The sequence below is a fragment of the Chiloscyllium plagiosum genome, unplaced genomic scaffold, assembly GCF_037043375.1.
Source record: "Chiloscyllium plagiosum isolate Xiang-an unplaced genomic scaffold, Cpla_swu_hap1 HiC_scaffold_6, whole genome shotgun sequence".
NCBI lineage: Eukaryota > Metazoa > Chordata > Chondrichthyes > Orectolobiformes > Hemiscylliidae > Chiloscyllium > Chiloscyllium plagiosum.
In genome coordinates this window covers 18,448,442-18,463,711 of record NW_028270144.1, presented here as the reverse complement: position 1 = coordinate 18,463,711, position 15,270 = coordinate 18,448,442, and the positions used below count along the sequence as shown (strand labels likewise).

The window sequence follows — 15,270 nt, the reverse complement described above, 5'->3', positions numbered from 1 at the left end:
CTCTGATCATGTGCATTTTTAAAATTCAAATAGTGTAGACTCAGAAACAGAACGGTATTTTAACTGGGTACATGCTAGGCTATCAATTTGGTAGAAGTGTAAAATATTTGTTAAATGATGAGAGATCTGGATGTCCTTGATCATCAGTCACTGAAAGCTAGCATACAGGTGAAGAGAGCAATTCAGACAGCAAACAAGAGGATTTGAATTCAGGAACAAACAACTTCTGCAGCATGGTGGCTCAGTGGTCAGCACTGCTGCCTCATAGTGCCAGGAACCTGGTTCGATTCCACCTTCGGGCGACTGTCTGTGTGGAGTTTGCACATTCTCCCCAAGCCTGCATGGGTTTCCTCTGGGTGCTCGGTTTTCCTCACATAGTCCAAAAATGTGCAGGTTAGGTGGATTGATCATGCTAAATTGTCCAGCGATGTGCAGGCTAGGTGGGTTAGCCATGGGAAATGCAGGGTTACAGGGAAAGGGTCTGTCTTGATGGAATGCTCTCCAGAAGGGTCAGCGTGGACTTGCTGGGCTGAATGGCCTACTTCTACTCTGTAGGGATTCAGTGATTCTAATTGTGTAGAACATAGTGGGACTGCTCCTCGGAGAATTGTGTGCAGTTTTAGACCCATTGCCTAAGGAAAGATATAATTGTCATCCAAAATGTGCCCAGAATTATTCCTGGGGGTGGGACTGTTGTATGAGGAAATCTTGAGCAGACTTGGCCTGTGTATACTGAGTGTTTAGAAGAGTGACAAGCGATCTTATAGAAACTTACAAAATTCTTTAAGGGATTGATAGAGTCGATGCAGAAAGCAAATTTCTTTTGGTTGTGGAGTCCACAACCGGGGGTCACAAGCTCAGAATAATAGGCAAGATATTTAGGACTGAGATGAGGAAGAACTTCTTTATTCTGAGAGCAGGAAATCTTCGAAATTCTCCAACCCAGACGGCTGTGGAAGCTCAGTCATTAAACAAGTTCAAGACGGAGACCAATAAACTTATGGTTACTAATGATATCAAGGCGAGTGGGGATAATGTAAAAATATGGCATTGAGGTGGATGGTCAGCCATGATCTGGAATGGGAGAGCAGGCATGAGGGGCTGAATAGTCAACTCTTGGTCCTGTGTTCCTGTGTCCCAATTTTGAACTATATTGATTTAAATTTAAACTAATATTGAAACACATTTTCACTGACCTTAGAAACAGAAGGGCTTTTTAATCTGTTTGAAAATATTAGAATGAGTGGAAGCCTGATAAAGACTTTACTCTGATGAAGGCTTTTGATGGGGGTACATTTATAGAAGCAGTATCCATTGGTCGACCAATGAGAATAAGCATCATAAATATAAAATACTCTCATTAAAAAAGATGTTGACAAAGTCTTTCATCTTTCCCTCATCAGGACAAACACAAGAATTTCAAATATCAAACTATTACCATAATTTCTACTAAAGAAGAGGGAGCTGATTGGTTGGCAAGGGGATTCTGACTGGATGTGACATTGATAAGGGGAAAGCAATGGATAACTATAAGTTCCCCAAGTTCCTGGATAATTCTAAAGAGATGCCAGACTTGAAGATATTCTTTTTGTTTGTAAAGAATGGATCCTTATATATTAGTGTATATCGATTCTAGTGAGCGTAAATGAGCCATTCTATGAGACAAAAAGCTTTTACAATGTGACTCACTTTTCAGAAATATTCAAATTGTGCACTACAGATAAATACAAGATCGTCACTAATCAATCCACCATGGAATTCAGGATAAGCATTTATACAAAATATGTGGTAGAAACAGTTTCTTTTTATTTACACTATCAAAACCTTTCAGAATTGCGAACAACCCTGCACCATTTCAAAGGCTTTTATATCCCCATTGAAGAGTGAAGCACAGAATTGGGCTGGTTTTATAACAGGTGCCTGATTTACAATGTCAGACTTATTACTAGGTATCAAAAGTCAAAATCTACTCTGGCTTGGATTCAGGGCAAACATTTCCTAAACTATTATCAACACTTACCTTATTCTGGGAACTGAAAAATCTGACGGCAATTTTGATATCTTCACCATCTGTGGTCTGTTTGGGAACTTTTCAAAGATCCGTAAACGAAGTGGAAGCTTTTCTTTGGTGTCAGCATTGGCTTCACTCTGTTTAAGCTGAAATTAAAATATGACATTATAGATATTATGATCAATGCAATATCCTTATTTTTACAAATAATCTCAGAACGTAAACATCACTGTTGCCCATTCTTCAGTGACCTTGGAATAATGTTGGCTAGCTGCCCTCTTGAAAGCCTGCTCTTCATATAGAGTCATGGAGTCCTATCACATGGAGACAGGCCATTTGGTCCAAACTGGGTCCATGCCAATCAAAATGTCCGTCCACGCTAAACCCCATTTCTCTGCACTTGGTCCATATTCTTCTAATCCTTTCCTATCCATATACTTGTCCAAATGCCTTTTAAATGTTGTTAATGTACCTACCTCAACCACTTCTGCTGGCAACTCATTCCGTATGCGTACAACCCTCTGTGCAAAAACGTTGTCTCTTGGGTTCTTTCCCCTCTAACCTTAAACTGATGCCCATTAGTCCTCAATTCCCCAATCCTTGGAAAAAGACTCAGTTCATTCACCCTATCCATGCCTCTTTTGATCTTATACACTTCTATAAGATCTCCCCTTAGTCTCCTGCGCTCTAAAGAAAGAAGTCTAACTTGTCCAACCTCTCCCAATAACTCAGACCCTTGAGTCCTGGCAACATCCTTGTAAATTTCTTCTGCACTCTTTCCAGTTTAATACCATCTTTCCAGTAGCAAAGTGACCAAAACTGAACACAATAATCCAAGTGTGGCCTCACCAACGTCCTGTACGACTGAAACATTACTTACAAAGTTCTATACTCAATGCCCTGACTGATGAAGGCCAGTGTGCCAAAAGCTTTCTTCACTGCCCTGTCTACATGCGATTCTGCTTTCGGAGAACCATGTACCTGAACTCCACTACACTCCTTAAGGCCCTACCATTCACCATGAAACCTTTGCTTTGATTTGACTTTCCCAAATACAAGACCTCACACTTACCCATATTAAACTCCATTTGCCATTTCTCGGCCCACTTCCCCAACTGAAGTGTTGGGGGGTTTGTGGGCTACCATGATGCCAAGAGGTATGAGTAGTCTGGCAGTCATTTCTGAGATGTCCTTGATTTCAGGGAGAGTGGCCAGGGTTTCTGGACGTGTTTTGTTTGCTTGTTTGGGTTGGTTGCTGAGAAATGTGTTCATTGGTTACCCATTCTTTTTGAATATGCTGCAAAGGTTTTTTTCCTTTGCTCTATATAGTTCCTTTGTGCTGCAGTGTGTGTTGGCTCATTGGCTCATTCTGATGCAGCTTCATTTGTGGGTGTTGGGATGATTGCTTCTGTAGTTCAATATTTGGTCTGGATGTGTTGTTTTCCTGTAGACACTGGTTTGAAGTTCACAATTAGCTGTTCACTCTACTGTGACATCTAGGAATTCAGTTTGTTGTTATTTTCCTCCTCTTTAGTGAATTTTATGTCAGTAAGGATATTATTGATGATCTTGAAGATTTCCTCTAATTTGTTTCATTTAGTGATGACAAAGATGTCATCCATGTAGCAGACCCAAAGTTTGGGTTGGATGGTTGGCAGAGCTGTTTGTTTGAGTCTTTGCATTACTGCCTCTGCTAAATTCATGGAAGAGGAGGTAAAGAAACAACAAACGGCCATCCCTTGACATCACGAACCCAAGGAAACCTGAACACATAAATAGAAAGCAGGGCATAACACCAGTGCTTCACCACAGGCTCATTGATGATGTTACTTAGTATGGCGATGAAACGTCACCTTCCAGCTCAGCAAGCAAACTTACAGCCAGAAGCTTAATCTGAGTTAGAAATCTTCTGAAAACTCACTAACCTTCATGCATTTTAATACGTCCAACACCTCCTCTACTGTGATATCCCCAAGATATCCCAAGTCTTCATGTTTTTCTCCATGGTAAACACAGAGGAGAAATATTTATTGAGGACCCCACCATGTCCTGCAGTTCCACACATACATATCCACTTTGGTCCTTGAGAGGTCCTATTCTCTCTATAATTATTCTTTTTCCTTTATCCTACTGAAACAATCTCTTTGGATCCACCCTAATCTTCTCAGCCAAGGGTATCTCGTTCCCCCTTTTCACCCTCCTGATTTCCTTCTTTAGTAAACTCCTGTATCCCCTAGATACCTCCAGGGATTCCCTTGATCCCAGTTACCCATACTTGAGCCGTGCTTCCTTCTTTTTTCTAATCAAAGCCTCAATATTGCTTGTCATCCAGGGTTCCTGCAAACATTGCCCTCACCCTCACATGAAAGATAAACCCTGAACTCTAGTTATCTCACTTCTAATGGCCTCTCACTTGCCAGAGGTTCTTTTACCTGCAAACAAACTATGAAAATTCACTTTGCCCCAATTTAGAACTTGAACCTATGGACCAGTATTGTCCCTCTCCATATCTATTTTAAAATTAATAGAACTATGATCACTGGTCCTAAAGTGCTTCCCCATTGTCACCTCTCCTGCCCTATTTTCGAACAGAAGGTCGAGTTTTTAGATTAGATTCCTTACAGTGTGGAAACAGGCCATTTGGCTCAACAAGTCCACACCGACCCTCCAAAGAGTACCCACCCAGACCCATTCCCCTACTCTATATTTACCTCTGACTAATGCACCTAACATTATGGGCAATTTAGCATGTCCAATTCACCTGACCTGCACATCTTTGGATTGTGTGGGGAAACTGGAGCACCTGGAGGAAACCCACGCAGACACGGGGAGAATGAGCAAACTCCACACAGACAGTCATGCGAGGCGGGAATCGAACTTGAGTCACTGGTCCTGTGAGGCAGCAGTCCAACCACTGAGCCACCATGCTGCCCCTTCCCGCGTAGGAACCTCTGTATACTGCTTGAGGAAACTTTCCTGAATGCACTTAACATGTTCCACCCCTTATGGTACATGTATTTCCCCAATGCTGTTTCAGATTTTGACTCAGTCAATGAGATGATCATTCTTCAGTTGTTATTGGGTGTTCTGCATCTTTTCAGGGTATTGTTATTAAAGATTATTCATTAGTATAGAGTCATAGAGTCATACAGCATGGAAGCAGATCCTTCGGTCCAACCAGTCCATGTCGAACTATATCCCAAACTAAACTGGTCTCACCTGCTTGAGTTTGGCCCATATTCCTCCAAACCCTTCTTATTCATGAACTTATCCAAATGTCTTTCAAACATTGTAACTGTATCTGCATTCACCACTTCCTCAAAAGTTCATTCCACACGTGAGCCATTCCCTGTGTAAAAAAGCTGCCTTTCATTTTCTTTTTAAAATCTTTCTCTTCCCACCATAAAAAATTGTTCCATTGTCTTGAAATCTGCACATGGGGAAAGGAAACTTGCCATTCATCTTATCTACACCCGTCATGATTTTATAAAGTTCTATAAGGTCACTCCTCAATCTCATACTCTCCAGTGAAAAAGGTCCCAGCCTATCCAGCCCTCCTTATAACTCAATGCTCCATTCCTAGCAACATCTCGGTAAATCTCTTCTGAACCCTCTCCAGCTTAATAATATCCTTACTATCACAGGGCAATCAGAACTGCACACAGTACTCTGGAAGAGGCCTCACCAATGTCCTGTACAACTTCAACATGATGTCCCAACTCCTATACTCAAAGATCTGAGCAATGAAGGCAAGCATGCTGAATGCCTTCTTAACCACCCCGTCTAAACATCAAAGATTTGTGTACCTGAACCCTTAGGTCTCTTTGTTCAACAACACTACCCAAGGCCTTACATTTAATTGTATAAGTCCTGCCCTTGTTTGTTTTATCAAAATGCAGTACCTCACATTTCTCCAAATTAAACTCCATTTGCCACTCCTCAGCCCATTGACTCAAGTGATCAAGATCTCTTGTAATCTCAGTGCTTAAAATTGCTCTGATGGTTGGACCAGGAGAGACAAGATATTGGAGGGTTTTGACAATTATGGAAAGTTTTAAAGGAAGGCATTGCCTAACCATGGAGTTAAGTAAGATTCTGCAGCAATAGACTTCAATTGCAAGTTGTGCTGTAACAGTTGCTCCCAACTCCAATATATTGACAGGCACGTTAGGGTCAGTAAGCATTCTGGAATTTACAGGCATAACTATAGGACATGGGTCAGTGGAAACTGTGATTAAATAACACAGTGCCCTGGGTAGGCAACATCCACAGTGTTATGTCCATTCTGGGACTCATTAGGGAAATGTTTGTGTCTCAAGCTAGTCCAAAGTAATGTCACGAGATTGATCTGAATTGATCCAATCTGATTTCAAGCTCTTTCCTTTGAGAAAGATTTCAAGCTCTTTACTTTCCATGAAGAATACTGATAAATGGTGATACCAATAGTCTTGGTCATATGCACAGAGGGAAGCTACTGACAAATTCAAGAACAATTTCTGAAATTGCAAGGCATAATAGTTAGGCTTAAAATTAGCTTGACTGATTTTTTTTGATAATTGTGTTACTTCTGTGAATTATGTTGTAAACGTAGTTTTTAAGTCGTATGTCAGTCAGTGGTACAGAAAACAACAGATTTGATGGGTTAGTTTAGTGGTGATTACCAATTTATGAACAGAACCATTAAAAGTTTTAGCCAATGGACATTCTTATTAATCATGGATGGTCTATAATCTTTGCTAATGGTCTAACAGATGATACTTTTGGTTTATTTTCGGTCAGTTGAAGAAATTGATGCTCGGGTTGTAGGATCCTTGCAGCACAGTAGTAGCAGCTTTACCTCTGCACCGGGAGGTCTAGGTTTAAGTCCTATCTGTTCCAGAGATGTAACATAACATCTCAAATTAGGCTGACGAGAAAACATCTGTGTTTGGTCAAAATTGGAGTTCTGTCAGTAATCTATCTTGACAGATAAAGGTCACTTGATGAGATTATGAGAAATTAGTTAACATTTTAACTAACAGTTGAGGATGAATTAAATTCAGTTCATCAAATAAATCTAAAATAAAACTCTAGTATCAATAATGGTGACATTGCTTAATGGGAATGTTGTTTATGTCCTTTAGAGCTGAAAATCTCTATCCTTGCCTGGTCTCGTCAATACCTGATTCCAAACCCACAGCAATGCAGCTAGTGTTAACTACTCTCTGACATGGCATAACAGGCCACTTTGTAATACAAGACTGCTCTTATGGCGCAGTGGTAGTGTCCCTGTCCTTGAGCCAGGAGGCTTGGGTTCAAGCCCCACTGAATCAGTGGGTACCATAATATCTCTGAACAAGTTGATTAGAAATACCTACAAATCCACTATGAAAATGTCGCCACTGAGCACTGTCACCACCAGAGCTCCAATTCTGCGGACAGGGGGGCAAATATGGCATCCTGCATTTAACCACATGGACTGCATCAGTTCATGACTGCGCCATTTTGTTCTCAAGTAAAATAAGAACAGTCAGTCAATAAACCAGTGATACAGAACCCACAAAAGTTAAAAGAACTTCAATAACTTTGCTGCATTCTTAAGAAAAGTATATCCTGCAGGTTTGTGAGATGGATACAAAGAATCTGCAAAGTGAAACAATAGGAGTGCGTAAAAACTGGCAACTGGGATTCAATATGGGAAAATGTGAGTTATGGGGAGAAGGTGGGATGTTCTTCGGAGGGTTGCTGTAGACTTCATGGTCCAAATGGGTGCTTTCTGCATTGTAACGTTTCTATGATTCCTCAGGAAAGTGACCAAGACACCAGCTGAAAAAGGAGTTCAGCAGTTCAGAGTTCAGGTACAGTGTTTCACTCTCTCTAAAGAAATCTACCGTTCACTTTTCTCAAGAAAATATGTGCTTTTTCCTTCCAATTCCTTCCCAAGGAATTTCCATGTCCGCTTTTTATTCATCAGAATGCACAACTCGGGAGGACCAATAGCAATGTGTAATGACTTCAATATTTTATAGCTATTAACAAGGCCTGACTTGAGACAATATTTTTATCCATATTCATTGGCTGGTTTTTACACATGGACAGCTTTAAGTAGCCTTTTTTCCAGTGAGAAGTTTTGATTTTGTTAGAATTATTGATGAAAGAAAAACCCAAAATCATATACTTAAAGTATTTTATCAATGAAAGTATTAATTTGATGGCACATATTTTGCAGGTCCTTCTTATAATTAATAATTGGAAGACTTGCATTTAAAGGGCATTTTTGGACACAGAAAGCGCTTTGCAGTCAATGAAGTATAGATGAATAATTGTCACTGTTGTCAGGCAGGAAATGTTGGACAATTTGTGCTCAGCAAGCTCCCATAAACAGCAATGTGATAAGAACCAGATAATCCTTTTGTTTTAGAAAGTGATGTTGAGTGAGTGATAAATATTGACCAGAATACCAGAGAACATCCCTGCTCTTCTTCAAAATAGCATCATAGAATTCTTTCTGTGTGGAAACAGGCCATTCAGTCCACACTAACCCTCCAAACAGCATCCCACCCAAAACCCAACCTCTATAATTCCCATGGCCAATCCACCTAATTTACTCATCCCAGACACTACGGGCAATTTAGCACGGCCAATCCACCTAACCTGCACATCTCTTTTAATTCATTCAAGGGATGAGGCATCGCTGGCTAGGCCAGTGTTTATTGCCATCCCTAATTGCCCAGAGGGTAGTTAAGAGTCAACTGCATTGCTGTGGGTCTAGAGTCACATGTAGACCAGACCAGGTAAGGATGGCAGTTTCCTTCCCTGAAGGACATAAGTGAACCAGATGGATTTTTCCAACAATGGTCATCATTTGGTCTTCATGGTCATCACTACACGCTTAACTCCAGTTTTTTGTTGAATTCAAATTCCACCATCTGCCATGGTGGGATTCGAACCCAGTCCCCAGAACACTACCTCGGTCTCTGGATTGACAGTCCAGCGATAATACCACAAGATCACTGCCCCCCCTCCTCTTTGGGCTGTGGGAGGAAACTGGACCACCCAATGGAAGCCCACACAGATACAGGGAGAATATCCAAACTCCACACAGAGAGTTGCCTGAGGGTGGCACTGAACCTGGGTCCCTAGCATTATGAGACAGCAGTTCTAACCACTGAGCCACTGATGCTGCCCTAGCATCATAGATTCCTTTACATTCACCTGATAAGGCTTCCAAAATTGAAACAACATAGAATCATACAGAATAGAAGAACCCTATTCACCCCACCAGGTCAGTCAAGACTCTTTAAATTATCCAATAGTTCAAGTCACTACCCTTCCCACAGCACTGTAAAGTTTTCCACTTCAATTATTTATCCAATTCCTTTCTGAAAGTTTTCAAACTGCTTCCATTGCCCTTTCATGCAACACATTCTAGATAATGTAACTTGATGGGTAAAGAAGAAGTTTCATATCTGGCTGATTCCGTTGTTACCTTAAACAGGTAGCCTCCAATGATGAACTATCCTGTCGGTGGAAGATGTTTCTTTATACGTACAGTCAAAAATCACTCAATAGGGAAGGTAGTTGTTACAAGGATGAAGAAATCAGGTGCAGGAGTGTGGATGGAGGGGAGAGGGTGGTTGCTACTGGGTGATAAGGTTGGAAGGGCTAATTCATACAGTGAAAACTCCAGAAATATGGCCAGAGTTGGAAACTGTGAATTAGCACATAATGCACCGAGAGCAATGTCATGGGAGATCGGCTGGTATTATAGAGGAGCAACAGATGAAGAAGATTAATGAACAAGGTTGCAAACTGTAAAGCTCTCAGAAGATGGCAGCAGAGACTGTGCACCATAGCAAATGAAGCCAAAGGATGAAGTACAAATGTTGCAATCAACAGTGAAGGTTTCTGGCTATTTTCCAAGCACACCAAATTGAGAGCATGGTGTGATGCATTAAGAAAATCAATAGACACTAAAAATGAAAACAAACGTAGAAGCAGTAATTAGTAAACTTCAAACCTCCAAGGTTATATCAAGAGGCTCAACAGGTACTCAACTGATATTGTTGGAGCTGTATCTTTAGTTGCCTACACCAATAAGTTCTGCAAATCTCCAATAAACATAACATTCTCCAGACAAAACAAATTGGTCCAGAAATGGGTGTGAAGTTGTGTCTTTAAGATAATGTATGAATTCTATTATCAGTTTACAAAATCCTGTATCTAAGACACAGGTACACAGGTACTCATCGGCCAGAGCATTGAGTACAAGAGTTGGGACGGCATGTGTGATGCTGCTGCTTCTTTAACAAGGTTATGTTGTCCTTAGTTTTTTTATCAGGTGATCGTAAAGACACAGGTTCTGAAAATTCTGGGATGGATGAGTTTTAGGGCCACTTTGATTATAACTAAAGATACTACCTCAGGCAAAAGGCTTTTCTTGTACAATGAAAGGGGAGTGGCCAGTTCTCCCAGCTCAGCTTTATTCTGGGTTTGTCTGGCTCTACACTGAAAGCAGTCAGGTCAATTTGAGGCTGCTGATCCAAGAAACAGCTACATGGAAGAGGGTGTTCCATGTTGCCATCTCTCTGCTTCTTGTAAGACCCTGTGTTTGATTTTCCCTTTTGTGCCAAGGGGTGTTTATGGGGATTGTTGCAAGTATTTGGAACAGCATCATTAAGTTGGGATAGTCTGTCTGGTTTTTGGATAGGTTAAGTATTCTGTATTCTGTTTGTGTTTCATTCGGTAATATTGGAAGTAAATTCTGTTTTGTTTAAAACTAAGTGGTTTGACCAGCTGCATCCCTCCTGGAATATCCACTTTATACCTGCTTAAAACAACTGGCAAAGTTAGGGTTTGGCCTATTTTCTTGAAATAGTTTGAGGGGATCTGGCCTAGTCTAAAACACATGTTATAGCTATATAAGACATTGGTAAGACCACATTTGGAGTACTACATACAATTCTGGTTGCCCTGCAATAGGAAGACTGTTATTAAACTGGAAAGGGTGTAAAAAGGATTTACAAGACTGTTACCGAGACTGGAGGGTTTGAGTCATAATAAGAAGCTGGGACGTTTTTGTTGAGGGGTGACCTTATAGAGGTTTATAAAATCATGTGAGGTATGGATAAAGTGAATAGCCAAGGTGTTTTCCCCAGGGGACAGGAGTGAAAAATTAGAGGGCATAAGGTTAAGGTGAGAGGGGAAAGATTTAAAAGGGACCTGAGGGGCAACTTCTTCATGCAGAGGGTGATGCATGTATGGAATGAGTTGCCAGAGGAAGTGGTAGAGGCTGGTACAATTACAACATTTAAAAGACATTCAGACAGGTACATGGATAGGAAAGGTTTGGAGTGATATAGACCAAAAGCTGGCAAATAGGACTAGTGCAGAATTGAGAAAACTGCACAGCATGGGTGAGTTGGGCTGAAGGGTCTGTTTCCATGTTGTATGACTCCATAACTCTATAATAAAGCATAATAGCCTTGAAGCAGAGGCAATGTAGATTCATCAAAATAATACTGGGAGGAAAAAGGCTAAATTACATTGTTACAGACCGGACCAAATGCCCTCAAAACATATTAAGTGGTCTAGACCCTAACTGTTTCTTATTTTAAAAGTAAGTGTAAGGTGTTGTGTTCCAGATGCAATCATTGGTCAGGCTTGAAACAACACATCCTTTATTCATATGCTATCATTAAAATACAGACAAAACACAAATAAAAGAATTAGCTTAATTGTAACTCTGTCGAAATGCTTAACAAAACAACATATTTTAACTACTACTAATTAACTGTTCCAAAATAGTAACATCTCATAAATACACCCTTGATAAAGGCAAATTCAGTAAAATAGATTGTCTCACAGGCAACTCTAGCAGCAGGAAGAGAACCCCCAGCTTTTATCTGTAACAGAGAGAGGAATAAGAGCTTCCACATCCAGTTTCAAGACCCCAGCAACTGATGAAAGCTAAAACTAAAAATCCAGGTTCTGTGGGAGCTAGATCTCACCCTTTCAAGCTGCTTCTATTGTTCCAAATTTAGAAAAACTCAAGGCCCCACAAGCTATTAACTTTATTGGCTTTGAAGCAGACTGCTCAGAGCCTCTGTCTCAACCATGCTTTAGTAAAAAGAAGCAGGACAAAATACACCTCTTAAAATCAGTATTGTCAAGATGTAGATAGGTTTCAGAAACTAGCCTGGTATGCATTCTGGGAGTGCAGAAGCTTAAAGGATTATTATTCTGATGTGTTTAAATGATTAAATGAGTTAATTGGTTTGACAGAGACATGTTATTTCTTCTAGTGGGCAATAGCTCATATTCCCTTCCAAAGCCACTCACTACCCTGATATGGAATTATCTCACAGTTCCGAAACTGTTGTGGGTGGCATGGGAGCTCAGTGGTTAGCACTGCTGCCTCACAGTGCCAGAAATCTTGATTCCAGCCTTGGGTGATTGTCACAGAGTCATGGAGTCCTGCAGCAGTGAGACAGGCCCTTTGGCCCAAACTGGGTCCATGCCGACCAAAATGTCTGTCCATGCCAAAACCCATTTCCTTGCACTTGGCCCATATTCTTCTAACATCCTTCCTATAACTAGGTGGCCAAAACTGAACACAATACTCCAAGTGCGGCCTCACCAACATCCTGTATAACTGCAGCATAATTTCCCAACTTCTATACTCAATGCCCTGACTAATGAAGGCCAGTGTGCCAAAAGTTTTCTTCACTGCCATGTTTACCTGTGACTCCACTTGTCTGAGTGGATTTTGCATATTTTCCCCATGTCTGCATGGGTTTCCTCTCACAATCCAAAGATATGCACATTAGGTGGATTGGCCATGTTAAATTTCCCTAAAGTTATGCATGCTGGGTGGATTAGCCATGGTAAATTTGGGGATATAGTGGGAACTGTGGCTGGGTAGGATGCTCTTTGGAGGTGCAGACCTGATGGGCTGAATGAACTCTTTCTGCTCGATCAGGATTCCATGATTCTGTCACTGCCTCAAAATTCAGGAGCTCACTCCTTAACAGTACAATGGATCCACACACACCACATGGATACTTTGCAGATAATAGTACCATTGTGTATTATTGGTGCAGGAGGTGAATGTTTGAGCTGATGGACAGAGAGTCAATCAATGAGCTGCTTTGCATTAGCTGGTGTTGAACATCTTGCTGGAGCTGCACTCATCCAGGCAAGTGGACACTGAATTATTAGATAGTGGAAAGGCTCATAGAGTCAAATTATTCTAACCTCAGATATTGTGGCAATTCTCATTCCAACCAGTAGTGAACTGCTCTGAGGGATTTATTTTCTACTGTCCCCCTTCACTGACAATTGGTAGTAGCTAAGACTGAGTGAGTGCAGTTAGTTGTTGGTTAGGAAACTCTGTTTTTTGTTTTATACAAGTGTAAGTTAGTTTGTCCTTAGCATTAAACTGAAACCTATGGCTTAAATATTGTAGTCTCCAGCCTTAAGTAGGCTTTCAATGAGGCCTCCAGTGAAAGAACAACTTAATTATGAACCAGCTGAAACTGCATCCTCATCAAGTGAGTCAGGTAGGTTTATTGTCTCAGGAGCTTCTAAAAATACTACAACATAGCACTTGAGTGTGACTCACAATGCAGTGACAGAGTTAAGTGACCAAAGGAATTAAGTACATGAAGGCAAAGAGGTGTTCTGAAGCTTTTGCTTTTTGTAAACCTTTCCATCCTACTACAGTAGAAAGAGCTTGTTATTAAGCGAATATCAGGTAAGTGACTAAAATTTATTCTATTTCATGAAAATGTAGCAGCTGGGAGTAAGATTAATAGAAAAAAAGTAACTCAGTATAAATTTGACTAAAACAAATCGCTCTTTAGAACACATCAGGGATGCCAGGATGGATGATGTATCATAGTTACAGCTTGTGGGAATTCCTGGGTGCCAGTTTGGTTCAGAGCAAACACGTCTGTGACAAGTCATCGAGTGATACAGCATGGAAACAGCACCTTCGGTCTAACCAGTCCATGTCGACATAATCCCAAACTAAATTAGTCCCACCTACTTGTTCTTGGCCCATATCCTTCCAAACATTTCCTATTCACGTACTTATCCAAATGTCTTTCAAACATTGTAACCGTACCCACATCTACCACTTCCTCTGGAAGTTCATTCCACACACGAACCACTCTTTGAGACTGCAGCAGCTTCAGCTCAGAGTTTGAGTTGGAGGTTGAAAGACAGGTACTGTGATGCAGCAGGTAGGGAAATGTTACCTGGATTCTTTGTAGCAGGAAGAGTTCTTTGTCGCAGTCATACCGCTTAGGGTTAGGTTACCTGATTTGGTCAATGTTTCAGGCCAGGAGAGTGTGACTGTGAGTGAGACATGTAAATGGACCCAGAAGACAGCAGGCTAAGCTTTTGCAAATTGTCCAACAGAGTTGACGTTCTTTCAGGCTGTCTGGCTGTGAGTGAGACCTGCAGCACTCTGGTGTAGGAAGGCGATAGCCTAATCGTATAATCACTGGACCATTATCTCGCATAATGTCCAGGAGACCCAGGTTCGAATCCCATCACAAACATTCTTGTTGTGTCGCCACAGTCTTACCAGGCCACAGGGGCTACTCTCTCATTAGAGAGAAGTGACTGGTGGTGATTTAACCTGAGGGCCGCTAGACCTCAGGCAAGGGAAGAGGTTGAGAAGGAGAGTCCTTCATGGTAACCTCAAATCGGTGATGGGAATTGAACCCATGCTGTTGGCATCACACTGCTGTGAATAAAATAAATGGGCATTTTTCAGCTTAGCAAGAATGCAAGCTAATAGAATGTTGTTTAAATATAAATGTAGAAAGGTTATGCTTCAGTTATATAGGGCATTGATGAGAACATTGGTACAGGGCACCTGCAGCACTGCACACAACATCCTTCACCTTAGTTAAGGAAGGATGAAAATGTATTGGAGACCGTTTAAAGAGGGTTTGCTGGACTAATACTTTGAATGAGGTGGCAGGGGAATCTTACAGAGAGTAGTTTAGACAGGTTCAGCTAATTTCTGCTGGAGCTTAGAATAGTTAGTTATGACTTGATCGAAACATGGAGGATCCAGAGGCGTCTTGGCCAGGTACATGCAGAGTGGATGTTTCCCCTTATGGGAGAATCTAAAATGAAGGGTAATTGTTTAACAGTCACAAGTCAACCTTTCAAAACAGATGAGGATTTGAAATCACAATCAGATCAGCCATGATCTTACTGAGTAATGAAGCAGGTTCAAGGGGCTGAATAGCCTATTCCTGCTC

At 41.1% G+C, this 15,270-nt stretch overlaps 1 protein-coding gene across 4 annotated transcripts in view; it reads right to left on the bottom strand.

Moving 5' to 3' along the window:
* The window catches only part of nalcn (sodium leak channel, non-selective), a 296,924-nt gene that overhangs the window by 108,315 nt on the left and 173,339 nt on the right, over positions 1-15,270 (bottom strand). For all 4 annotated transcript variants that reach the window (XM_087987922.1, XM_043691273.2, XM_043691274.2 and 1 more), the window contains one exon: positions 2,021-2,157. In XM_087987922.1, the coding sequence (XP_087844048.1) occupies positions 2,021-2,157 (137 nt within the window). The remainder of the gene's footprint in view (positions 1-2,020; positions 2,158-15,270) is intronic.